Source organism: Ursus maritimus, unplaced genomic scaffold, assembly GCF_017311325.1.
Source record: "Ursus maritimus isolate PB19 unplaced genomic scaffold, ASM1731132v1 scaffold_16, whole genome shotgun sequence".
NCBI classification, from domain to species: domain Eukaryota; kingdom Metazoa; phylum Chordata; class Mammalia; order Carnivora; family Ursidae; genus Ursus; species Ursus maritimus.
This window is the reverse complement of record NW_024424008.1, coordinates 31233727-31261660: the sequence shown is the minus strand read 5'-3', so window position 1 is coordinate 31261660 and position 27934 is coordinate 31233727. Positions and strand designations below refer to the sequence as shown.

At 43.9% G+C, this 27934-nt stretch overlaps 1 protein-coding gene across 2 annotated transcripts in view; it reads left to right on the top strand.

Annotated features, from left to right (window-relative positions):
- The window catches only part of FAT3 (FAT atypical cadherin 3), a 497297-nt gene that overhangs the window by 407192 nt on the left and 62171 nt on the right, over positions 1-27934 (top strand). For both annotated transcript variants that reach the window (XM_008688345.2, XM_040631005.1), the window contains exons 9-12: positions 431-4504; positions 7893-8089; positions 9092-9245; positions 11546-11779. In XM_008688345.2, the coding sequence (XP_008686567.2) occupies positions 431-4504; positions 7893-8089; positions 9092-9245; positions 11546-11779 (4659 nt within the window). The remainder of the gene's footprint in view (positions 1-430; positions 4505-7892; positions 8090-9091; positions 9246-11545; positions 11780-27934) is intronic.

The window sequence follows — 27934 nt, the reverse complement described above, 5'->3', positions numbered from 1 at the left end:
GTGTTTGGAGGGAAGTCTGCTTTGTAGGGTGAAATGTAGCAAACCCTACCTTTGGGATAATCTGTGGTATAATGTTCTGAAACAGCTCCTACAACCATCTTTCCCATAACATAGAACACAGAATATGGCCCTGGTTTAAGTAAGAATACCTTTTTAACAGTGGCATTGTACACAATCTTGTGGTGGTGGTGGTGTTAATGTGGATTAAGAGGATACTGACCTGAAATTCACAATTTTACTGAAAACCTCACTTCAGTTGCTTTTGAATACCCCTAAAAGAGAAGTCTTCCATTCTATTTCAGAATGAGATGGAACAAATACAAATAATTACTTTCAACTTGCCATGTTGCAGCAAAGTGGCCTTGAGATGAAGAATTAATCTTCAAAACATGACGTGTAACTCATTTCTCCATTTATCTCTGTATTGTAGGGAACACTGGGAACACATTTAAGATTGAACCAGTCCTGGGCATCATCACTGTTTCCAAAGAACCAGACATGACGACAACGGGTCAGTTTGTACTGTCAGTCAGAGTCACGGATCAGGGTTCCCCTCCAATGTCTGCCACTGCAATTGTGCGCATTTCTGTTACCATGTCTGATAATTCTCACCCCAAGTTCACTCACAAAGACTACCAAGCTGAAGTAAATGAAAATGTTGATATTGGCACATCAGTCATTCTAATCTCTGCCATCAGTCAATCTACCCTCATTTATGAAGTCAAAGATGGAAACATTGATGGGATCTTTACTATAAATCCATATTCTGGAGTCATCACCACCCGGAAAGCACTGGATTACGAGCGTACTTCCTCCTATCAGCTCATCGTTCAGGCCACTAACATGGCAGGCATGGCTTCCAACGTCACAGTCAATATTCAGATTGTTGATGAAAACGATAATGCCCCAGTTTTTCTCTTTTCTCAATATTCAGGCAGCCTGAGTGAGGCTGCCCCAGTCAATAGCATTGTCAGGAGCTTGGATAACAGCCCACTGGTGATTCGAGCCACTGATGCTGACAGCAACCGGAATGCTCTGCTGGTATATCAGATTGTGGAGTCCACGGCCAAGAAGTTCTTCACAGTAGACTCCAGTACAGGTGCAATCAGAACAATTGCCAACCTGGACCATGAAACTATTGCCCATTTCCATTTCCATGTCCATGTGAGAGACAGTGGCAGCCCCCAGCTGACGGCAGAGAGTCCCGTTGAAGTCAACATAGAGGTAACCGATGTGAATGATAACCCTCCCGTTTTCACCCAGGCTGTGTTTGAGACTGTCTTACTTCTACCCACCTATGTTGGAGTGGAGGTTCTGAAAGTTAGTGCCACAGATCCTGACTCTGAGGTACCCCCGGAACTGACATATAGCCTCATGGAAGGCAGCTTGGATCATTTTTTAATTGACTCAAATAGTGGAGTGCTCACCATAAAAAACAACAACCTCTCCAAAGATCACTACATGTTGATAGCTAAAGTGTCCGATGGGAAGTTCTACAGTACGTCCATGGTCACCATCCTGGTTAAAGAAGCCATGGATAGTGGCCTCCACTTCACACAAAGCTTTTACTCGACCTCAATCTCAGAGAACAACACTAACATAACCAAAGTTGCTATTGTCAATGCCATTGGAAATCGCCTTAATGAGCCCTTAAAATACAGCATCTTAAACCCAGGAAATAAGTTCAAGATAAAATCTACCTCAGGGGTCATTCAGACCACTGGAGTCCCCTTTGACCGTGAAGAACAAGAGTTATACGAGCTGGTGGTGGAAGCCAGCCGTGAGCTGGACCATCTGCGTGTGGCTAGAGTGGTGGTCAGGGTTAACATTGAAGATATCAATGACAATTCTCCAGTCTTTGTGGGCCTCCCTTACTATGCTGCTGTGCAAGTTGATGCTGAGCCCGGGACTCTGATTTACCAGGTGACAGCCATTGACAAAGATAAAGGTGCAAATGGGGAAGTGACCTACATCCTACAGGATGACTATGGCCACTTCGAGATTAACCCTAATTCAGGGAATGTTATTTTAAAAGAAGCATTCAACTCTGACTTGTCCAACATTGAGTATGGAGTCACTGTCCTAGCCAAAGATGGTGGAAAACCCTCTTTATCCACATCTGTAGAACTTCCCATCACAATTGTCAACAAAGCGATGCCCGTGTTTGATAAGCCCTTTTATACAGCATCGGTCAACGAAGACATCAGAATGGATACCCCCATCCTAAGCATCAATGCCACCAGTCCAGAAGGCCAAGGCATCATATATATCATTATTGATGGGGATCTTTATAAACAGTTTAACGTTGACTTTGACACTGGGGTCTTGAAAGTCGTTAGTCCTTTGGATTATGAAATTACGTCTGTTTACAAGTTGACAGTAAGAGCCAGTGATGCTCTTACTGGTGCTAGAGCTGAAGTCACCGTTGACTTGCTAGTTAATGATGTAAATGACAACCCTCCTATTTTCGATCAACCCACATACAATACAACATTGTCAGAAGCATCTCTCATTGGAACACCTGTTTTGCAAGTTGTCTCTACTGATGCAGACTCGGAAAACAATAAATTGGTACATTATCAGATTGTCCAGGATACTTACAACAGCACAGATTATTTTCACATAGATAGTGCAAGTGGCTTGATCCTGACGGCGCGCATGCTGGACCACGAGTTAGTGCAACACTGTATTTTGAAAGTCAGAGCAACAGATAATGGCTTCCCATCATTGAGCAGTGAGGTCCTGGTTCATATCTATATCTCAGACATAAATGACAACCCTCCCGTTTTTAATCAGCTCATTTATGAATCGTATGTGAGTGAATTAGCCCCCCGGGGCCATTTTGTAACCTGCGTTCAAGCCTCTGATGCGGACAGCTCTGATTTTGACCGCTTGGAATATAGCATTTTATCTGGGAATGACCGGACGAGCTTTTTGATGGACAGTAAGAGTGGCGTCATCACCCTGTCCAACCACCGGAAGCAGCGGATGGACCCTCTGTACAGTCTCAATGTGTCAGTCTCTGATGGGTTGTTCACTAGCACTGCACAGGTGCATATCAGGGTACTCGGGGCTAACCTGTACAGCCCTGCCTTTTCCCAAAGCACCTACGTAGCTGAGGTGAGAGAGAATGCAGCTGCTGGGACAAAGGTCATTCACGTTCGAGCTACGGATGGGGATCCCGGGACATATGGGCAGATCAGCTACACCATCATCAATGACTTTGCCAAGGATCGATTCCTCATAGACAGCAATGGACAAGTCATCACAACGGAAAGGCTTGACCGGGAAAACCCTCTGGAAGGAGACATTAGTATTTTTTTGAGGGCCCTCGATGGAGGAGGGAGAACGACTTTTTGCACCGTGAGAGTAATTGTTGTGGATGAAAATGACAATGCTCCCCAGTTCATGACAGTGGAATACAGAGCCAGTGTCAGGGCAGATGTTGGAAGGGGCCACTTAGTCACTCAGGTTCAAGCCGTGGATCCAGATGATGGAGCAAATTCAAGGATTACTTATTCTCTGTATAGCGAGGCCTCGGTCTCGGTGGCTGACCTCCTAGAAATTGATCCTGACAATGGCTGGATGGTCACTAAGGGCAATTTTAACCAGCTGAGAAACACAGTGCTGTCATTCTTTGTCAAAGCAGTGGATGGGGGCATTCCAGTAAAGCATTCCCTCATTCCTGTCTATATTCATGTCTTGCCCCCTGAAACATTCTTACCTTCATTCACCCAGTCTCAGTATTCTTTTGCTGTTTCAGAAGATACAGCCATTGGGAGCACAGTGGATACCCTGAGGATTTTGCCCAGTCAGAATGTCAGGTTCAGCACAGTTAATGGGGAACGGCCAGAAAATAACAAAGGGGGTGTCTTCATCATAGAGCAGGAAACAGGCACAATCAAGCTTGACAAACGCCTTGATCATGAAGTCAGCCCAGCATTCCACTTTAAAGTAGCAGCCACTATACCCCTGGACAAGGTCGACATTGTGTTTACTGTGGATGTAGATATCAAGGTGCTGGACTTGAATGACAACAAGCCAGTCTTTGAAACTTCCAGCTACGAGACGGTCATAATGGAAGGGATGCCTGTGGGCACCAAACTCACACAGGTGAGAGCCATCGACATGGATTGGGGAGCCAATGGGCAGGTCACTTACTCCCTGCACTCAGATTCCCAGCCTGAAAAGGTAATGGAAGCCTTCAACATTGACAGCAACACAGGCTGGATCAGCACCTTGAAGGACCTGGATCATGAGACAGATCCCACCTTCACCTTCTCTGTGGTGGCCTCCGACCTCGGAGAGGCCTTCTCTCTTTCGTCCACGGCTTTGGTCTCTGTCAAGGTGACGGACATAAACGACAATGCACCAGTCTTTGCCCACGAGGTGTACCGAGGGAATGTGAAAGAGAGCGACCCTCCTGGCGAGGTGGTAGCCATTCTCAGCACATGGGACAGAGACACTTCCGACATTAATCGCCAAGTGAGCTACCATATTACAGGTAAGTCAGCCACCCTTGGCTTTCACTCTGTGTGCTCTGCTTTCTCAAGAAAGGTGGGAAGTGGCAGGAGGTAAGAGTCGGAGAGAATGAGGGAGATGAGATGGGGGTTGAAAGTAATAAAAGCTCTCTAGGGCTGAGTAGAAGATCTCTGTGTAGGCACGGTTTTTCAGTTGTTGGTTGTTGCTAACTCAGCCTTAGTATGGAGTTCATTCTTTTGCCTATGACAGATTACCCAGATTGGTACCCAGTCCTTGAGCCACTGTATCACTTAAAAAGGAGTCCAGCCAACTATCTCGGTTGAAGAAATGAAAATAACAGCTTGGTGGGGGAGGCATATATTTTTAACTCTATTCCTACTTCTTATATTGGTAAGAAAAATAAATAGCTGGGGCGCCCGGGTGGCTAGTCGGTGAAGCAACTGCCTTCAGCTCAGGGCATGATTTCGGGGTCCTGGGATCGAGCCCTGCATCAGGCTTCCTGCTCAGGGGGGAGTCTGCTTCTCCCTCTTCATCTGCCCCTTTCCCCCCTCAAAACTTAAAAATAAGTTTTAAATAAATAAATATATAGCTGATCCCAGTCAGCTTGACTTACAAGTTTCGCCTGGTAGTGAAAATTCCTATGCATGCATGCATACACACCTGTACCAATTAAAGGGCATGGTTTGACCTTTTACTAAAAATCTCAAGTTATAACTCTAAAGCAAAGGGTATTTCTCCCAATAACTCAGTTTTCTTGGATCCCTTTTTCGTCTTTCCAGATAGTAAGTAGTGGTTCAGTGGAAAAGCCAAAATAGACCAAGGAAGTCACCCAGACTGGACCAAAGAAATGTCACTCTCTGAGGGCCAGAGAATTTCATGTTGGTGTCACTCGTCAGGGGTAGCTTCCTGGGGGTGACTGGCTTTAAACTGCAAGTGGGAAGGTTGGTGGGACAGGAGCACTCTTCCTAAAAATGATTTAAGGGCTTTAAAACTAATATTTTGATGTTGTGACATCCAAAGGCGGAACATAAGCAAAGTGCCAGAAGATTTTAAAGAATCCATCAATACTTGTAGTCAGGTGGCCTCCCTTTAGAAAAACTACATTATTCAAAGTGAAAAATGAATTAATTAGAATGCCCTCAGGACACAGAATCTGCTTGAGTACGTTAGTGGGAAAGTTAATTAATCACTGCAGAATAAGATCTACAGGAGAGCATATGCGTCAGTGCTTGGGAGCGCCACTCTTCTGCATTTCTCCTCTCCTGTTTCTGCATGGAGCTGTTTTCCTGATGGTGTTTTCTGTTTAAACTCTGTATGCATTTGCGCATTATCTGATGCCTTCCCTTTTTTTCATTAAAATGTATATTTCTGCGGAAAAAACATGAGCAATAGTGGCAAGGGAAGAAAAGTGAGTAAAGCCTCACATCTATTTGCATTCAGTTTCAGACAAAAAGCTTTTTAGACATTCTGAGGGATACTTTTCTATTGGAAAGGCTTGCTGAATGTTCGGCTTTAATTATTTATACTTTGTCTCTGAATTGTCAATGGATGATTTAAAGGGACCCTCCCATCAACTTTACCAAAGTAATGAGAACAGAGTAGCTTAAAGCTACTGTTACTATTAGCAGTGCCAACCACCAACTGATTTTAATTAGATTTAACTTTTGCTCTTGATGTAACACAACTTGGCTGTGCTGCCGCAGTTTAACAAAGGACCATTAATCATTTTATTTAACAAAAGATGTGGGCCTGCACTGAAAGCATTTAATAGAGAGGTTAAACTTGTGCATGCTAAAGTAATATTCAACTGAAGCATAACTGAATCCTAGCCAGTGGTGGAGGAAAGCGATATCCCAGGGAGGACCCTGCCTCGCCAGCGCAGGATTCTCAACTTCAACACTATTGACATTTGGGACTGGATGAGTCTTCGTTGTAGGTGGCCATTCCGTGCATTGTTCGATGGATGACTGGCGGACTCTGGCCTCTACCCAAGAGACTCTAGTAGCACCAACCCCACCCCCGGTGTGACATTCAAAAATATCTCCAGATATTGACAAATGCCCCAACTGGTGGGCCGGCGGGGTGTACAGCCACTCCCAGCTGAGAACCACTGCCCTAGAGGAATGTGCAGCCCTCATCATTTCCGCACCGTCTGCCCCCAGTATGGTCCATTTATCCCATGGCTGTCCCCCACGGCTGGGACCCCTGGACGGACCCCACCCCCATGCTTTAGAAGTGAAAATACAGCCTGGCACTAAAATTCCCCTACTTCCCCCTCAGTCCCTCTGGCCGGACCCGAGTCTTCGCCTTCTGCTCTTTGTAGGAAGTTGAGATGGCTCCGCCTTTTCAAGGGAGCGGCAGCCAGTATGCAGCATGCTTTCCTTATTTATTTGTTTAGGGTCGGTCTTCCCCACTAGAATGTGAGCTCCACCCCAGAAGCAGGGATTTGTGTCCGTTTTGTCCGCTGCTTTAGCCCTACTGCCTGGAACAGTGCTGGGCCCAGAGCAGGTGGTAGATACTTGTTGAATGCCCAACGAAACGGTGATGATCTAACCGGATTCCAGGCTTCTTGCCAGCTGTCTTGTCTAGTGTTCCGCCATGTTAGAAGTGACGTTGTTTCCCTCTTCAGGATTAGAAGGTCAAGGCAGCCCTCTTCTCCCCTCCTCTTCCCGTCTTGTCCATGCAGCTTTTGTCTCCAGGTAATGTAATGATGTGGGGAAGTAATATTGCCAGTTTCATATCATAAAAAGCTGTTCTACTTTATCTCTTCTCCTTTTCTTCTGCTATCACCAGCTTCACTCTGATAAATTTCATCTAATTGCATGCTTATCTTTGAACTGCTCATTTTGTGACCCCTCATTAGGGCCATTTAATACTGATGGGTCTTCCTCTGTCGTGCAAACTTTTCTTCCCCAAATCCCCGTGCCTGTACAGCACACAGCTGTATGAGAGAGCCTTCATTAAAAGATTCCTTAATAGAACTGACTGCCTTCCCTTGATTGCATAATCAGCAGCTAATGAAATTGTCTTGGTAACAAGAGCTATAGTGTATTACATGCTCTCTTGAGACAAAGTGGAAAGACAATTGTATCATCCCGGGAAGAGGATTGATTGTTCGCAGTTTGAATTTGATTGTCCTTCAGGGGAACTAAACAAGAGATCATCTCCAGCTTCTCTAAGTGCATTCTGTTCTCTTGGAAAGTTACTGTTTTACGTTCCTCACAAGCCAAGAATATAAATATCATGCTTTGTTGCAAAGAAAATCAGAAAGAAGTGACTATCAATTTTTTCTCGGTTTTGTAAATGATACAGTCGGAGGACCAGCGGGATGACCCCACACGGGCCTCTCGCTGGAGGTGTAGATCAAAGCTTTTCATTGCACATCTTCAAAAATGCTTTTTTCACTACAGGAGGGAACCCCCGAGGAAGGTTTGCCCTGGGCCTGGTGCAGAGTGAATGGAAGGTCTATGTGAAGAGACCTTTAGATAGAGAAGAACAAGACATTTACTTCCTCAATATCACTGCCACCGATGGGCTTTTTGTCACACAGGCCATGGTGGAAGTGACCGTCAGTGATGTGAATGACAATAGCCCAGTGTGCGAGCAGGTGAGATTTGCAGATACATCTCGTATATATGGCTGCTTTTTACTCTGCCCTTCTAAAATTAAATCAAAACCCATTTCATCTTTCTCCTTCGGGCCAGGCTCCTTTCTGCCCTTCTCTCCTTAAATTAGTGAGCTCCATTTAGATGCAAGAGGATAGGAAAATCATAGGTAGCAAGTTCAGGTACCTAATTTTGCCCACCTGCCAAAAAACAAAAACAAAACAGTAAGTCTTAAAATTAAATAATATTTAAGAAAGCATAAAGGACCTTAGGACTTATTCTGTCAAAATCACTGATTTCATAAAAAGAAAAATGGACCACTCAAAAGCATAAATTGTTTTTTTGATAAGTTTACATCGCTGGTTAGTGCCATGTTCATAATGAACCCAGGTCGCCAGGCAACTCGCTATGTAGCTTGTCCATCACAATACAAAACATGACAGCCAGTGCAAGGTGCCAGTAGCAAATTTTATTTTCTTCCTTACTGAAATTAAATCACTGTTAATTTACCTTTTCCTTACCATGTGGACCAAGAGATAATATTGGTATTCTGTAGCTTAGAAAAGTGTTGCAAATAGATTGAATCTATCAAAGTAATGCCAGATGTGAGTAGGGGATCTTTAAAGAGTGGAAGGGTCCCAAGGACTCACTGGTGCTTAACAGAAAAGAGGGTCATTATCAACACGTGATGCGTGTCATGGTTCCACAGAGGTGGGACCTTTGTCTGTTTCCTTCACCATTGTACTCCTGTCACCTAAATAGTACCTAGTGCATACAGGGACTCAATCAGTATTTTTGGAATGAATGAGATTGGCCGGGGGGTGGGGCAGGGCAAGAGACATACCGTGTTTCTTCATATATTGTAAGATGGTTCTGTCGTGAAGGGAAAAATAGCCAGAGCTAAATTATATGAACGCGTTTTTAAATAAATCATTTATAATGCGAAATATGGCAGTTGCCTCACAAACACTAATGACTTCAGTACCTTTCTTTACCTTTGCCAGGTTGCATATACAGCATTATTTCCCGAAGACATTTCATCAAATAAAATCATCCTGAAAGTCAGTGCCAAGGATGCCGACATTGGATCCAATGGAGATATACGATATTCACTCTATGGATCTGGAAATGATGAATTTTTTCTAGATCCAGAAAGTGGTAAGGTGAAATGTATTCTTTGGGAAAATGCCATTGTTCATCCATGAGAGAAGTTAAACTCTCATGTGGTCTCATCACTAGTGGGTAGTTAGTGTACAAGAGCCTCGGTATGATAGCCTGCTCTCTAGGACTCTGAGAAATACTAGTCACATGTGTCTGAAGAGGGGTAGTCTGGAGCACACGAACTGTATTTGACCTGTAAAATTTGCCTTTACTTACATTTATTAGCATCAAGTAATCAGACATGTCTTTTTGGTTCTCCTGTTTTTCGTATCTGTGATTTAAGCATCCGCTCTGTAAAGAATATAGAGTTACATCACAAACGGAAGTTGAAAACCAGACAGCAGTGCGTAGGAAGGAGAGTTTTTCTCTCTGGAAATCCCTTTTGGGTCCCTTCCCAATGCTTATTAATACACTTATCTGGTTTTTATAAAATATTCCTGCCTAGTTTCTCCAAAGCTATGAGCCCTCGGTTTAGCCTTTATATTCAGGCAAAATGTATAAGGTCAAAGGTTACGTATGCTAAAGGCAGATGCCCACATTGAAGGCCAGAGCTAATGGAGAAGACATCTCTTATGGAGGTGAATTATTTCCGTGTTGCGTACTGGATGGTTCATCCAATGGCAATTTTTAAATGAAGTGTAAAGACCGAATAATTTGCATATTTCCAATGTTGTGTTTGGTCCTAATGAATAATAACTAACTATTGAGTCTCCAAAGATGATGGCTCCTCCCTGCCCCTCTCCCGTGTCAGCTGGGTCCTACTGGGAAGCACTTAGCTACACAGAAATATACTACTTGGCTCCATAGACCTAGCAATTATTTATTCAATAGCTAACATTCATTGAGGAGCTAGTAGACATAAAAGCACTTTATGGGATATTCGTGGTAGGCTGCAAGATGAGTAAAACAAGCCATGCCCGCAGGATGTTGTAAGCCAGCAGGGAAGACAGACCAGTAAGCTGCTAATAATAATAAATAATAATAATAATAATAATAATAATAATAATAATAGGCAGAATGAAATGAGTGCCCAGGAAGGGTATCAGAGGAGTTATATCTGGGCACAGAGGAAAAAGGAGCTAATACTCTGATGAAGGGGAAGAGGAAACTGTTTTAAAGAAGAGCTGACATTTGAACCGCGGCAGATTTTAGTAGCAAAAGCAGGGCCGTGTGGACCGCAGGGACAGCAGGAGCAGAAAGCACAGCGCAGCCGAGGAGGGCCGTGTTCAACACCGTCACTGGGGAGAAGAGCTGTGGAATGGCTGGTGATGGGAGAACGAACTGCAGGCCGATCGTGAGTGCAGGCCCCACTGAAAAACCCCTGGGGGCTTCTGAGCAGGCGAAGGAAATGGTCCGGGCTGTGTTTGAGAACTGGCCGCGGCAAGGAGGCCATAGAAGGAAATGCTTTATAAGCATAGATGGCTTGGTCTGAAGAATGTCTACTAATTGTATTTAAGAATAATAATATTTCATGAGTCATACTTTTCACCAAGTCACATCTATTCAGGTCTGTCACTGCTGGTTGCTGTTGTCTGTTGACATGGAAACACCCCCAGGAATCTCCACACAGCACCAGTGCAGCTGTTCCAGTGGTTCCAACACAGACATGACTTCCCTCCTCACCTTGCTCAATTNNNAGCCAAACTCCTCAAGTAATCCCCCGCCAGGATCCTCCCCAGAAACCCTAGGCCCTTCTATAGCCTGCAAGTCAGGTTTACCCTGGCACAATAGAATTCCCTCCAGACCTTTTTCTGCTAAAGCCAGCCTCTGCTTTCATCGTTTTCCTCTAAAAGATGGGGTAAAAAGATGTTGAGTCTCTGGAAGCAGAGAGACTGCCTCTTCTGGGTCTGTGGATTATTGACATGACTGACCATTGGAGAACTAAGGATACTTGTCCATTCTTTATGCTTTTTCTGGAGATCGAGCGGTATGTCTCTGGATTTCTGCTTGATCTCCAGAAAAAGGATAGAGAATGGACAAGTACCTTGGTGCTTCAGGTCTTCAGAGGTTTAGAAGGGCATGGAGCCTTCCAAGGTCGCCAAGAGAAGGAAGTCCTGAAACCAGATATTTCACAGTGGGATTAATTTCAAGGCCACACAGTTGATTTATTGTTGCATCAAGAATCCCATAAATTTTCCCCTGATGCTTAGCATTGAATTTGCTCTGTTTTTCAAAGTATAAGGCACTTGAACCAAATGTTATTGGTCCTTCCTGTGTTGGGGATTCTTTATGTACTTGATTCTCTGTTCTTCAAAGAAAGAGGGCGTTTTGAAAAGCCAGGCCATTTATTTTCACAGGTGAGTTAAAAACCTCGGCTCTTCTGGACCGGGAAAGGGTCCCTATGTACAGCCTGATTGCCAGGGCCACTGACGGAGGTGGCAGGTTCTGCCAATCCGACATCCACCTGATCCTGGAGGACGTGAACGATAACCCGCCTGTGTTTTCTTCCGACCACTACAATGCCTGTGTCTATGAGAACACAGCCACCAAGGCTCTGTTGACCAGAGTTCAAGCCGTGGATCCTGATGTTGGTAAGTCAGTTGCACTGATGGGATGCCTCCCTATTTCATGCAGTTGCCAAATCTTCACCTTTCCTTGGGTGTCACCAACCCACCTGGGTCCTTCAGTATGAGAACATGCGCACTAAACCAATGACCATGTGTCAGCTCTTCCGCTGATACACTTCACGTGCGTGAGAGAACTCCGCAAGATGTCCTCCCCCTTCCTTCTAGGGTTTAAAGAAGCGATACAATGAATTTCCTTGCCTTTTAACAGAGTTTGGGGTTTGTTTATTCTTTCTTAACCTTTAGAATAAAAATAATAGCTTTCTTACTTGCCCATTCCTTCTGAACGTAGTTAAAATGCTGTATCGTGTGGCAAGGAGAATTCATTTCCATTTCTATAAAGAATTGCATCACATGCTTCAGCTGAAATATGACAATCTCGATTTATGGGAGTGCCCCATAGTGCAAAGAACAATTACTAAATGGGCTGCCAATCCAATATCAATTTTTTTTAACTGCTATTTTCCGTAGTCTTTTGGTCACATAGATCCTGACGTTACTAGGCAGAGCGAGGGTGGTAGAATTAAGAAGGAATTCAAACTAAAAGTTGCTAATAAAGTTTGTGTTCAAATCCACTTTGCATAATGAGATGGTGAGTTAGAAAAGGCTGGAGTTAATTGCTAGGTAGTCCGTTTGAGAATGCATAAGTTATGGAGGTGACTGCATGATGGAGTGTAAATACAAAAGGGCGTATAGACAGCCTCTTGGTTGTGCATTTTAAGAGCTGTAAATCAGAGGGCTAGAGAGTGATGGGGTGTGTCCGCTATGCTAAACAGACCTTTATATAATTCAGTGTCTTATGCTTAATTCTGAATTGAAAGAAAAATTATTGGACTAATGGAAAAGTAAATACATGATAATTAGTTGAAAACAAACGTAGAGCCTGGGGTCTCTGCATATTTCCCCTTCAAGAAATTAGTAGCTACTTTAAATTATTGCTCTTATCTCATTAGCATAATTTTCCAGGCTGAGAACCAACCCTTTAAAAGTCTGCATATTATGTAAAGCTTGGTAAAAAAAACAGTGAGCAGGAAAAGACTCATTTATTGATTTACAATTATGGAATACCTACAGATACTCTTTTTTTCCTTTGCAATGATATTTCAAGTTCCTTCCAAAACAATGCCTCAGGAACCCCCAGGTTCATGTATGTCCCTGATCTTGGTCCAGTGCTGTCTTGTACAAATATTCTTTTTTAAAGGAGCATTAGAAAATATTCACTGGGGGTGCCCGTGTGGCTCAGTCAGTTAAGCGTCTGCCTTCAGCTCAGATCATGATCCTGAAGTCCTGTGATCAAGCCCCGGGTCGGGCTTCCTGCTAAATGAGAATCCTGCTTCTCCCTCTCCCTCTGCTGCTCCCCATGCTTGTGCTCTCTTTCTCTCTCTCTCTCTCAAGTAAAATAAAGAAAATCTTTAGGAAGGAAGGAAGGAAGAAAGAAAAAGAAAACATTCTCTGGACTCTTTTTAGCAGGGGCAAAAAACAGAAATTATGCAAATAAATCTTTTTATAATTTAAATTTGAGGATGTGTAATTGACCCATAGATGAAATTTAGAGATTAATTTCTTATTTAAATTAAATTAAATTAAAATCCTAATTTTAAAAAATTGAAATTTTTCTACTCACTTCCTTCATGAAGGAGTTGGGTCAGCTCTGTCTACGAGAGATTGAAGGCAGAAGGAGCCTGATTAGTGCACACGGTGGTGTGGCCAGTGGAGGGTGGGGGTGTGACTGGCTCACAGACATGGCTTGTGGTGAAGAACTGGCAGTTAGCTCCATCCTCCTTTTCACTTCTTCTGAGTCAGCTGTCCAGGTTGGGAGTTGGGAAAGAAGGGATGACGAGACTCTGGGCCTTTAGCTGGGCAGAGATGACAAAGCCTTGAAAGGACCAAAACCAGAATACTGCTCTCATCAGCACCTGCCTCTGCTCATTTGTACTTGTTAGCCAAAGACTTACGTTCAGAGCTTTAAGTAGACACAGAGGCCGTGAGTGCTGCTCATATCAAGTGCATCCCCAGGCCATCGTGTCTGTCTCAGAAAAATCCCAGCATAGGATATCAGGTCCTGGTTCCTTTTCTCAGTTTTTATACAACTCATTCAGCTTTAAAAAAATGAAAGAACTAAGAGAGCTGGGAAGAACCAATGAACACATGAAAATGCAAACTAGACACCCGACCATGTCCGGGGCACCGTGCTGAGGAAGAGGGTGTGACGGTCCTGGCTGGACCTTGCGGGCATCAGTCTGAGCTCTCATCAAACAAACATCCTCCAGAGTCCCTGGGCATCAGTGAGTGGTGGCCTACTCTGTTTTCATTAGCGGCCCAATCAGAACATTTCCTTTCTCGGGAATACCATTGCTTGGTCTTTCGTAAGGGACCACAGAGGATCATGAACTGCGTACTGAGATTACCAGCTCGTCAAGGGGGCAATTCATCTTGGGGCCAGATTGAACCTCTGCTCTGAAGCTGAGTTTGCACTCGTCATTAGACTGAATCGGCCCTCTTGTGTCTTTAGTTTGGCTTACATGGTGTTCCAAAAGTTTGATCTAGTTGTCAATTAAAGTCAGGTGATTTTTATTCAAAGTTGCAATTTCTGGTGTTTTATTAAAACAGCAACAGCCCTCAGAAGACTCAGCAGGTTCAGGTACACAGTCCCGCAGTGGCAGGAGCTGAAGAGGCAGCAGCTGCCTTGTTTGATAACCGCCAGCGCTCACACACCCTGTTTCCAGCCGCTTCGCTACTGCCTGACCCTCTGGGCCCCTTTGGGACAGGAAAATAGCTGATTTTTTTTTAAAAAATTTTATTTTGAATTAATAATAGGTTCACAGGTAGTTGAAAAAAAATGTGCAGAAAGTCACATGTACCTTGCACTCCACACTTTCCCCCAGTGAGGACATCTTGTGTAACTGTAGTACAGTATCCAGTTTGGGGTGTGTGTGTGTGTGTGTGTGTGTGTGTGTGTGTGTAGTTCTATACAATTTTATCACTTGTGTGGCTCATGTAACCACCATCACAGAGCTCCCTCCTGCCACCCCATCATAGCCACACCGACCTCCTCCTGGCACTTCCTTCCCAATCTCTAACCCCCAGCAACCACTAATCTCCTATCTATAATTTTATTATTTCAAAAACATTATTTAAGAGGAATTCTATAGTTTATCATTTTTTGAGATTGGGTTTTTTGCTAAACTAAGATCCATCCCCGCTGTCCTTACACCAATTGGTTTTTGATCCTAGCAAAGAATATTGGCTCCATTTGTGTAGATGACAGGGCTCTTTGGTTCATGAAACTTCTTTTGTTAAGCATATCCCTTTACCAGAAGTTATAAGTGATTTCATCACCATTTAGCTACAGCATATACTAAGTCACTATAAATTACAAAGAAAAGACAAGGCAATATTCCTCTGAAATCTGATTCCATAACTTCATGAATTCAAAGCTCTTATAAGGACTTGCTAAACTTTCATATACTGACTTTCTAATTTGAAAAAATATTACTGCTCTTAGCCAAACACCTCTTTCCTATGCTGAATTCGTTGTTCATAATAAAACCACACTAATGTTAAGAGTCACTGCCTAAATTAGGAACAAAATCAAAACAGAGGAGGACAAGATAAATTCAACACCCATTTTATGAGCTCTAAGAAATAACATGGCAACTGTCTAGATTTTAGGACTAAAGTCTTAGTCTTTCTGTAAAATGGAAATATCCGCAATCCCATAAACTAATGACATGACTTTATGACCTAACATGCTTAAACATGTAATCCTTTGAGTAAAGATTAGGGGACCTTTTGTTGTACTATCTCTTTGGGGTTAATATCTTACTATTTAGTCTACCTCTTATAGGTAGGATTTGTGCCCAGCTTCCTAATTTTGAAGGTTTTCTAAGCCAGCAAAGGAAATACGCAGAGATGAAGATCAGAGCTAAAGTCTGTGACCATTTTAGGCAAAGTTATATGAAAATAAAATGTAAACATGCTCTGCAAAATATGCTATAGCTCATGATTTATTGAGAGGACCATTTCCAGATATTTGAGATGCAAGAGGACATATTTTTCCTCTTATGGACCAGGGACATAAAGCAAGGAAATGTTCTTATAAGCAACTCATTTACTTCTTTCCTATAAAATATTTTCTGCAAGGTTTGGAACTTCTTTCAGGGATTTCAGAGAAACTTGGGGGCTCATAACACACATTACAATTATTTTCCATTCAATTTAACAGAAATTTAGTGAGTAGCTAGGTAGAAGACACTACAGAAGGAACTGCAATATTCTCAAAGATGAGGAATGTGTGGTGACAGGCCTCAGGTCATCTGCAGCAGTGAAGAACATGAAGCAGAAACACACAGACCTTTAACAAAAGGCAGAGCTCCCAGAATGAATAGGATTTCAACAGGCAGAGGTAAGGCATTCAGGAAGACAGGAACCTTGAGGATAAAGTTGTAAAGCTGGGAACATGTGGACCCAACTCAATAATTGGGAGAGTATCATGTCATCCAGGATGGAAAGAAGTAAATGAGATGAGAAAAGTTGTCTGGGCCTGACTGTGGTGGTTCACACAGGCCAGGAATTATGTACTTAAACCAATAAGTGGAAAAGAGCCACTGAGCACTTTTGAGAAAAGAGCTCATCAATTCTGGGTTTGGGAAATGCTAATCTGATAGAAGCCTCTAAAATGAGGGTGAGGAAAGCTCCCAGGAGGGTATTGAAAAGGGCCAAAATTAGAGTGGTAGCTTTGGGATTTAAAAGGAAGGAGCATGGCCATCACCCCAAGCGGCTCCCGTGAGGTAGGGGGAAAGGGGGAGGGGTGGAAGGGGAGCGGCCTTGCCTACCAGCCCACCAGCAGAAGCCATGGCTGGACCTCTCAGCCAGTCACACCAGTGCACCCACAGCTGTCACGGCCCAACCACACAATCCACATGGGGGACACCCCTGGAGTGCCTGGTTCTGAGGACCAGTGGGGACCCTCTACATAAGACCACTCCTTCAAGACTGGGAGACACAGCTGATCCACCTAACATAAAAACGAACACAGAGAGGGGTACCTGGGTGGCTCAGTTGGTTAACTGTCTGCCTTCTGCTCAGGTCATGATCTCACGGTCCTGGGATCAAGCCCTGCATCAGGGTCCCTGCTCAGCAAGGAGTCTGCTTCTCCATTTCTCACTGCACCCCCCCCACTCATGCTCTTTCTCTCTCTCAAATAAATAAATAAAATCTTAAAAAAAGAAGAAGAAGAACAAGAGAACAGGCAAAATGAGATGGCAGGGAATATGTTCCAAATGAAAGAATAAAACAAAACCACAGAATTAAAAGAAACAGAGATAAGCAATATACCTAATAAAGAGTTCAAAGTAATGGTCAAAAAGATCCTCGCTGGACTGAAGAGTGGATGAACAGAGTGAGACCTTTAACAAAGAAATAGAAAATATAAAAAAGAACAGTAAAAGTTGAAGAATACAATAACTGAAATGAAAAATACTCTAGAGGGAATCAACAGCAGATTAGATGATGCAGAGGTATGGATCGGTGAGCTATAAGACAGGGTAATGGAAAGCACCCAAGTAGAACAGCCAAAAAGAAAAAAAGAATTTTAAAGAATTAGGATAGTTTAAGCAACCTCTGGGACAACATCAAGCATGTTGCATATAACATTTGTATTATAGGGGACTCAGAGGGAGAAGAGACAGAGAAAGGGGTAGAAAAGTGATTTGAAGAAATAATAGCTAAAAACTTCTCTAACCTAGCTAAGGAAACAGACATCCAGGTCCAGGAGACACAGAAAGCCCCCAACAAGATGAGCCCAAAGAGGTCCACACCATCACACATAATAATTAAAATGTGTAGGGAGTTTGCTTCAAGGGCTAGAAGAAACATGAGAGGAATTCACCCAGAAATGAGGAGGAGCAATGCTTCACTGACTGAGGGCTCTGTAGGTCATGCATTACGTTACTGAGTTGGTGCAACTGGTAGAGTAAATTAATAGAAGATACAGAAAGTCTCTCTCAGAGTCTTCCAGAATGATGCCTTTCCCTCTAAAGTGAACACTTAGGTCCTCAATTAACCGAGAACAGAAAAGAGAGAGAGAAAAGTGATCTTGTGGCAGAATTTCCCCATTTTGACCTAAATGTTTGTATTGCCACAGCCCTTAGAATTCTTAATTTTGCACTGTCAGTCACTGTAATAATGTAAACTTGTTGTCCATGTTGGGGGTCCATTTTCTGAGTATTTACTGAGGGAGTTGGTATCATGATTCCTGTGCTGTGCTCTCGTGGAGCAGATACCAGAATGAACTTGGTTTTCCAAAGCACCAGAGCATCAGAGGAAATGAATGTCTGCCCCACTATCTTGGAGCATTATTTGCTCTGAGAGGGTAGCTCCTTATGAAGAAGCAGGAGATTATTTATCTGAGAGTAATGTTCATAAATATAACCCATGAGGGTTGTTAAACAGAGATCTTTCAAACCAAACCACATTACATGAATCCTCTAGTTGGTTTTTTATCTCTTCTGACAGCCTAGCCTTTTGTATGTGCCGCTTCCTGAGAGCCATGAAAAGGGACTTGGGAAGAAAAGCGAAGAGAGGAGATAAGTTCTCAGCAAAGTGTTGTGGGTTAGGTGCTGGAACTGTGACAGAAAAGCACACTGAGATCTCTGGGCTAGCGGGTTCCTGCATCTTCATGGGACAAACTCTAAGGGAGTGTCATTCACACCAATCTATAAGGACCTCACTGAGTAGTCATATGGCCTTTCCTTGGTGTGTGCAGTAGAGAAAGAGTTCTGTCTTCCTCTTCTTATAGACTATGAATCTTATTAAATTAGGACCCCATCCTATGACTTCATTTAACTTAATATCTCCTAAAAGCCCCATCTCCAGATACAGTCACATCAGGGTGAGAGCATCAACATACGAATTTGGGGGAGACACAATTCAGTGCATAGCCCTCTAGTCACTCTCCTTTGGATCACTCACTTTGGGGAAGAGAGCTATGAAATTGTGAGGCAGGACTGTGAGAGGCCCACATGACGAGGGACTGAGTGCCTATTAGAAACTAGATGAGGGAGCTTGAAAGTGGACCCCCTCCTCCATTTGAGCCTTCAGATGAAGCTGCAGCCCCACTCAACAGAGAAAGCTTGGGCCATAGCCAGCCAGCTAAGTCATGCCTGGATTCCTGCCCCCACAGAACCCATGAGATCCTAAATATTTGTTGTTTCATGCCAAGTTATGAGGTAACTTGGCATGGAGCAATAGAGAACTAGCACATTAACGCAACTGTACAGGCCTTCTGAATTCTGTCCACATATCCTTAAGAATCCCCTGCCACAGCCATTATCCTTCCACAGGCTCCACTCTGTGAGGAAAGGGGGCTCTCATGCAGGGCAGTGGCAATTAAAACAGGGCCCTCCCTCAAGGAGGAGTAGTTCATCCAAGCTGGGAATATGCTGCTTTGATGTGGCGGGGTGAGTGGTGATGCCAGAGCATTGGCTGCTCATTGTTGCTGTTCTCATGGCTTCCTGGATTCTCTCTGGGGCAGTGGGCCCACTGCTGTAGACCATACTCTCGCAGATCTTGGGATATTACACTGGAAAGGCCCTGAAACAAAATCCAGTCAAAACCTTTCTTTTCCTGAGGAAGAAACTGTGGCCCCTAGATAAAGACACTTCTCCAAGATGACTTTCTTAGTGGCAGAGTGAGATCTAAAAGGAGGGTATCCTGACGTCTCAGTCCAAGGCTCTTTTCTGTATTCTAGTAATTTCTACCAGAAGATGATTCAAGAGGGATTCAATTCTGATTCAGCCTGTCTGCTCTTAAGTACCATTTTTCTATGTCTTTCCTAATGCCTTAGAGCTTGTCACCTCTAAGCTGCATAGGTCAGTGAGTTAATGTGGTTTTTTCCCCCCAAAGCTCTGTTATTCTCTGAAGTATTAAATCTTTGAAGGTGGCTGAGGGAATATTAAAATTTTCATAAAAATTAAATAATCCCCCTAAAGACTTCAAGACGTAAGCCATTTCTGGAGCATTTTGTGGCTGAAACTCTTTGTCTCTTGGGGATATCAAAAAATATAATGTTATGCTTAAAGCCTTTCTCCAGAGAGCCCCAAACACTGACACATATAATCTTATTATGGCAGAAGAGCTGTTGATATTCTCACCTCAGATGGAGAAACTGAGGTTCAAAAAGTTAGGCTGCTCCTCTCAAGCCATCTGGTAAATGGAGGGTGGTCCTGAGCAAAGGTTTCCCTGGCCCCATAAACCCCCGAATTCTTGACCTCCCTCCAGCATCAGGACACCTTCTGCAGCACCTGTGGCTTGATGGCGGACTGTGGCACCCCATGCCCTCCTTGTCACATTTGCCTGTTACTTTGGGAAGCAACATCCTACAGTGGCTTTGGGAGGAGACCAGATTAAATACTCCAGTTCCAGGAACCTCTACTAACTGTCTAACCTTAAATAAGTTCTCCGACCCTTTCGAAATCCACTTCCTCCCTGGAAAAATGGAGATACAAATTCCTTGTTCTCCCACCAGACCGTGAGCTCTTAGAGGGCTGGGACACCAGCCACCAGTACGTGCGCCACACTGCCAAGTTGTTGGGAGAACAACGTTAGACATTCCATGTTAACTCCTAATGTCATATCTAGTGCATATGTGGGTTCCTTCTGCCAGGGGCTTTCATTCACAGACTCCCTCGTGGAGGAAGCCTCGGATGCTGGAAATTACTCTCTCCATGTCCACTGGGGAGAATATGAGTGCATTCGGTCACACAGGACTTAATTTGGGAACATGCAATGACCCTCTATGCCTAAGAAATTAGGATCCCTACAAACTACCCCCTCCCAAATTTCAGGATCCAACGCCAGAGAAAAAACAATGCACAAGAATCAGACAAACTGGCTACCAGCCTGGCTGTGCGTTAGAATCCCTATGAGAGCTTTTTAATGTAAACAGACAAAAATAAACACAAACAGGCGATTGCTGCATCTCCAAAATCTGATTCAGAAAGTCTGGGTTAGAGCTCGATATGCATTTTTCCCTCTTTTTGACTGTGATGTCTTGCCTGGTTTAGAAGCCTTTGCATTTGCCACATATCAGTTGTTATTGTTATTATGCTTTTTAAAATCCAGTTTCTTCCAGGGGCGCCTGGGTGGCTCAGTCAGTGAAGTATCCAACTCCTGACTTCAGCTCAGGGTCATGGGAACATGAGATGGGATCGAGCCCTGTGTCAGGAGCCTGTGCACATGGGGTGCCTGGGTGGCTCAGTCGTTAAGCGTCTGCCTTCAGCTCAGGGCGTGATCCTGGAGTTCTGGGATCGAGCCCCACATCAGGCTCTTCCACTGGAAGCCTGCTTCTTCCTCTCCCACTCCCCCTGCTTGTGTTCCCTCTCTCACTGGCTGTCTCTCTCTCTGTCAAATGAATAAATAAAATCTTTAAAAAAAAATTTAAAAATTAAAAAAAAGGAGCCTGTGCGCAGAGCCTGCTTAAGATTCTCTCTCTCTCTCCCTCTCCCTCTGCCTCTCCACCCACTCCCGCTCACAGATGCTCTCTCTCTAAAAAAATAAATGAATAAATAATAAAATAAAATCCAATTTCTTCCAAGTAGGGAGTCAAAACAAATGAAACAGCTAATTCCTTCCAGAAAAGAAGATCTTAGTGAAGGGTTTTAGCACCGGACCGTATGGGCAGGGAATTCTGATTTCTGACCGTTGATGGCAGTGAGTCATTCCCATGAGCTCCCCCATTCACACACTGCTTCCCTCCTGGGTGCCACAGGTTGGTTAACAGGCCTCCTAGCGCCTCCGTGAGTCAGTCCTGACCCAGCATGCAGCAGTGCGGAGGACGGGCTGACGGGAGTGCTGGTGTCCCTGCGAATTTCCACCTACCCCTGGGCATTGTGTGCAGACACCACAGACCCCCCACTTTGGATCCCCGCCTCTGCGGGGTATGTTGAAGCTCAGTGGAGCATTCATCAGCTTTGCCACAAGATACTCACTATCCTTTCACCTTGTGAGGCCTTGACAGGCGCGATTATGTTGTCCATCATCTGTGCGGAGCTCTTTAAATGACTTCTTGCATGTTACAAAACGCTTCCCACTCGGACAGCCTCCTCCAGTCTTCCTTCTCCTCTCTGCTACTTCATCCCTTAGCTTACACCCAGCTTTTCATTTACTCTAGCTCTAACTGTTTATAACAGCTTTGGTAATCTGCTAGTGGTTCTGAAAATAGACAGCTTTAGCTCCTGCCCTTCTAAACTTCTCATTTAGTAATTAATACCCTTTGCCCTTCTCCAAACACCCAGTATCATCATTCTTTACTTCACATGTGTTTGAGTCACCGAAATGCCCCTTCTTCTCATCACTTTTCTACTTGGTACTCCTGACAACTCCTATCTTCCCTTCATGATTCAACTGAGTCATTTTCTTCCCTGGGAAATGTCCCTCTGCCGTCCCTCTCCAATCATCGACTAGATCCACGTTTGTCTCTGGGAGACATTGAGGGGCTGTGATTCCTCTGTGGATTCCCAGTGTCTGCCATGTGGCAGGAGTCCTGGGAGGGTTTATCGGATGGAAGTGACTTATTGGATGGATGGATGATTGATCCAGTGGTCATACATAATGACCCACTTAGGAAACGTTTCTAGTATTATCGCTGGGTAGTCCATCATAGAAGTTCCATGCACCAATAAAGACGGAGTTTTGAGTCCTTTGATGAATTCATTTACCTGCACTTGACTCTCCCAGGCTTAGCAAAGTGCCAAGCCATAGATGGGAGGGAGGGTTTGTATCCAGGTGAGCTGCAGCCTTGGAGGTATCATGGAAGGTGGTGTCGCTCACCGGCAGGGCTGGCCATCTGGGACTGCAGCCTTTGCAGGTGTATGGCCCTTTTGCTTAGAAGGGCCCCATGTTGGTTTAATGCTCTGCTGGGGCTATGCTGAACTTCGCAACTCTTTTTAAAACAAGGGACCCTGCATTTTTATCTTTCACAGAACCTCATAATCATATTGCCAGTGCTGCCCAGCGGGGCTGCTGCCAGCCCAACTGGTGAGTCCCCAGGAAGTCTATGATATTGTCAGGATCTCCCCAGCTCTGTACTGGGGCTGCCTTCTGTCTTCTTTGAGGATTCCAAAAGCTCCAGCATTCCTGACCCCGGAGTCGGTATTTTGCCTCGGGGAATGTGCCAGGGTTAGTCATCACCCAATGAAAAACTTGTAAAACACACTTAAAATGGGAATAATCAGAGAGTCTATTTAAAGTCTAACTTGAAAAGTAATTGCAATTCTATGGACCTCCTAATGGCAACTTTCTTTTATTTTCTATCATCTGAAGCCCTATTTTAAAGATAGAAAAAAGTGGTCAGTTTGAGCTCCTTGACTGTGATGGGATTTTACTTGCCTCCCACAGACAATGAGAGGAGATTTGAGGCTAACCATTTTCTTCTACAGCTGAATTTAAGGATACAAAATAGTTCAAAACAATGTATCACTTGAAATAACTTTATAATGAAACCTTGACAAAAAAAAATATATTTTCTGAGTAAAGCCAGTGTCTTTAGGAGCACAAGAAAAAAAATGAGGAATGGAAATACCCATAAAAAGAATGCTTATACAATATATGAGTATCCTTTTCTACAATTACTTCACATGGCATGTGTGCTGAGAATTACACTGGCCTGGGAAATAACTCGGAAATTTGACTGCTCTCCAAAATTGGTAATAAATTTTCCATTACATGATTTTTTTAATAGTCCTTTTACTTGCTAGAAACGTGAGCTGTATCTACTGTATAAAACCTAGAAAGATAGGCAAAAGGAAAAACAAGTCAATTCCAACCACTGTTGGTATTTTGATGAATTCTCTTCTACTTTTTCCTTTATAAAAATGAACTCATAAACTAGACATTGTTTTGTAACCTCCTTTTTTCACTGGCTCACAAATAGATTTCTGTGTCACTGTATATTCTTTTACACGTTTTTTTGGTGACATATATAGTATCCTGTGATATGAATGCACTGTAACATATTCAACCAGTCCTTATTCTTGGAAAATTGGGTAGTTACCAATTTTATTCACAAATGCAAATATCCATTTAGCAATTGTTTTTCACATGTCTGTGACTGTTTTAGGTATATTTTTAAAGACTTTATTTATTTATTTATTTTAGAGAGAGATGGTGTGTGTGTGCGCATATGTGCACGAAAGCGAGCACGGGGAGGGGCAGAGAGAGAGAGAATCTCAAGCAGACTCAGCTCCCCGCTGAGTGTAAAGCCCGACACAGGGCTTGATCTCCCCACCCTGAGATCATACCCTGAGCTGAAATCAAGAGTTGGATGCTTAGCTGACTGAGCCACCCAGGCACCCCTTATGTACATTTTTAATATTAAATCTTCCCAGCTTCTCTGCGTTGCACCCTTTTGGGGTTCTTCAGTCCTTTAATACATGCATTTGCAGTGGGCATGTATGTGCAGTGTTCATGTCACCTGCGTGTGTGGTGTTAGTTCATACTCTTGCTCTGGTCCCCTAGCTGCCTCTGTAGTTCCGTGTTCATTGCTTCCTGACTGTGTGCAGGGCCCTGGACTCAGCATTGAGCTATAGAAATCACAAGACACAGTCCCTCTGCCTAAAAGCTACATTAATCAAGTGGAAGAGAGGACATAACTAATGATACTGTAAAAATCCTGTTAAGGGAGCACAGAGAAAGGAGTAACGGGGGAAATGAAGGAAGCTGTCCAGAGGAGAACCTACAAAGAATATGCAGGATTTTGACAAGGGAAGGAGGGGAAGAGAATGTTCTGAGTAAAAGGACAAGCATGAGCAGAGGCCTGGAGGGGTAAGTGTGCACGGAGTCTGCAGGGGTAGCCGGGATAGACGGCACACGATGGAAGCAGGAGATGATGCTCAAAGGGTGGGCTGGGACCGGAGGGCAAAGGACTGGAAGGCCATCCTCAAACGTCTCTACCTCTGACTGTAAGTTGTGAGCAGTCAGGGCACCTGGGTGGCTCAGTCAGTGAAGTGTCTGCCTTCGGCTCAGGTCATGATCCCCGGGTCCTGGGATCGAGTTCCACATTGGTCTCCCTGTAAGCGGGAAGCCTGCTTCTCCGTCTCCTCCCTGCTCATGCTTTCTCTCACAGCTCTGTCTGCCTCTCTCTCTCTCTCAAATAAATAAATAAAATCTTTAAATTAAAAAAAAATTTTTTTAAGGAGGTGATAATTCAGTGACTATCTTGAGCAGCTGAGGCAAACTGGGTGCAGAGTTTTAGGAGCTGACCTCTGATTAGGTTTGGCCAGGGGAGGATAGCCTCTGAGGCGGTTTGCCATCAGGAGTCTCTTGCAAGGGTCTAGGTGAGAGTGGGGGGCGGGGGCACGGCACCTGGTGGTGAGACCTGGCCACAAAACATTGAGAGACGTCCCCAAGGCAGAATCAAAATAACACTCCATTCTGATTCAGGTGGGAGACAGAATTTGAAGGAAGCTATGAAGGAAACTCTAAACCATCTAGCTTAAATGATTCCTCATCAAGTTGTTAAACTCCTAAGTTTAGAGACGGTGTCCTTTGGACTCCCCTTCCCCTCAATGCAGTGCCCAGAGTAGTCAAACCTGTGGCACTTGACAAAACCTGATGAAATGGAAGGGTCATGTCCAGTGTCTCCTGTGAGAAAGACAGAGCCCTTGCACTTCTCAGAAGTAACCACTGTCTTTTAAGGATAAAGCCGTTAGAAAAGAATGAGATGACGTACTCAAGAACCAAAGCTTTGTTTATCATTTTTCTTCAAAGGATAATCCTTCTAGCTTAAATAAGAGCGTGCCTTAGTCACCAAGCCTGGGCCATAAAGACTGGGAAAACTAAATATACTTGTGGAATTTCTGGCACTGATGAATAGGCATTAACGAGAGCAGGAAAAGTGTTGGTTCAAAACCAAGTTATTAGATTGCCTGGGATGCGGGATCAGGGGACTGCCGAACTGGGACATGAAGGAACTTTCAGGGGTGATTGAAATGTTCTAGATGCCAGTGAGAGCCATGGTTCCATGGGGGTGTACATTTGTCAGAGTTTATGAGCTGGACGCTTAAAATGTGTTCCTGTGACGATACATAAATTATGACACCTCAGTCTAGCAATAAAGTTGATGAAAACAATTAAGTGACGAGAACCAAAATTAAGAACATTACTAGAGTCTGATTGTTGAGATCGTTTCAGATCATTTCTTCCCCAGCTATCTATTCCTTAGGAATTCAAATCCCTTTATAAGAGCCAGTTATAGGAATTTAGCAGCGCCCCCATTTTTACTGGGCCACCTCGAGGCCAGATGCTGTGCAGTTGCTGGAGGGTATGAGGCTCTGACAGAGTCCTAGCAGCTGCCGATCTAAAACCTCAAAGCAAGCGTAACAGAGCTCGTGCGGTTTCCTTAAGCTTCGAGAGTGTGATGTTAGGAGGAGGGCAGAAAACACTTTTTGCAGGTTACAAAAATCTCAGTTTACTTGCTGCGTTGACGGTTCTTGCCATTCAGTTTTGGAGCTGATTCTAACACCTTTAACAACCTGAAACATAAAGCTGAGTTCTGCTGACACTGGGTTAGATCCCTGGGAATGATCCTACAGTGAGCGTTATTTCTCACGGACGTAATAAAGCCTTGCTCTAAGCTGTCTAGGTGAACTCTGCACACTTAAGTGAACGGTAGGAATGGCTGCACTGAGTTTTCTTCCCATCCAGAAGATTCCAGGAGCTCATGATGATGAGGCTTACTTTGGACTTTGGTGATGAAGCCGACATATGCCCAAGCCTGGCAACTTAATGAGCATTTTGAGGGTGGGGGATGATCTCTTGGAAATAGGAATGAAATTAGCTCTCTTGGTTTAATTTGGAAATGAAGCACAGTTTGGAAGATCGTCTTGGGCCTCAACTGACCTGGGTTCTGTCATTTTAAAAATGAAGAGACCTGAGACCCAGGGAAGAAGTGACCTGTCCAAGTGTACTTGTATAGTTTGGGCAAACCGGGGGCCAGAGTCAAGGTCTCCTGTCTTCCAATGACCCCATTGCCTTCATTTGAAAGCATTCACCACTTTGACTTTTATGTGCTGTCCCACACCCAAAAGGTTCATCTTTCCATTTGGCTGAATTGGGAGAAACCTAACCTCCAGTTAGAGGCCTTCCAAGGAAGGGAAAATAGATGCCCTTGGACACCCCCCCAACCCCCCCCCCCAGTTTCCCAGCATTTCCAGACTGGGAATTTTTATGTGCTATTTCTTCCCTCCAACCCCACCCCACAAAATGCCACTACCTCTTACTTCGTTTGAGCAAATCGGGATTTTAATCATTCTCTTCTTACTTGACTTTAATCCTCAGAAGACCTGCCTGCTCCATTTGCCACAGTTAATGTGCAGAAACTTCCCTTGCAATGGAAGTCGTACTTCTCTTGGTAGCCTGTCATTTCAGCATTTTGAGAAGCTAAGTAGCTCCGTCCTCATTAAATTAGGCTCAAATTGGAGAAGAGAATTACATACTTAAAAACACAGACACAAAATGATGGATTAATGTTATGCCTTAATATAACACATGGTGACATGTAGTAAGAGCATTAGACCAATTAGCAAGCAAGTTTTCTAATCGGGTTCCTCTTTTCTGCTGGGGAATGTAGCAAAGGGATGGTGATTTGAAGGATGGCATTTATCATACGCCTTTGGGTAAAAAGTGACCTCTTTAGTGACATGACCTGCGTTCATTTAACAAAGATAGCACCATCCCCTGGTAACACAGCAAAGATCCGAGTGCTATACCGAAAGTACTGCCTCCAAATTGTCCTTCACCTGTCTGACTTGATTTCTAGAAATCATGGGAATCCATTGCAAATGGGTCTAAACGGGAATTTTAATATATTCCAAAAATATATTCTGCTCTTTTCTTGAGAGCTGCCAAATCATAAGTGATGCCATTTAGCAGGTTTGTTGGTTTGAGTTATTTTTTCCCCTCCCCCTTTTCTGGTCTCACTTCCCTATCGGTCCGATTGGTAACAGAAAGAAGGAAACAATAAATCTCCCAGTTCCTCCTGGTGTGAATGCCCAAGATACTGTCAGCAGCAAAATGTATGGGAAGTGGGGGGAGTTTGGGTCAGCAACTTGGTGGGGGGGAAAG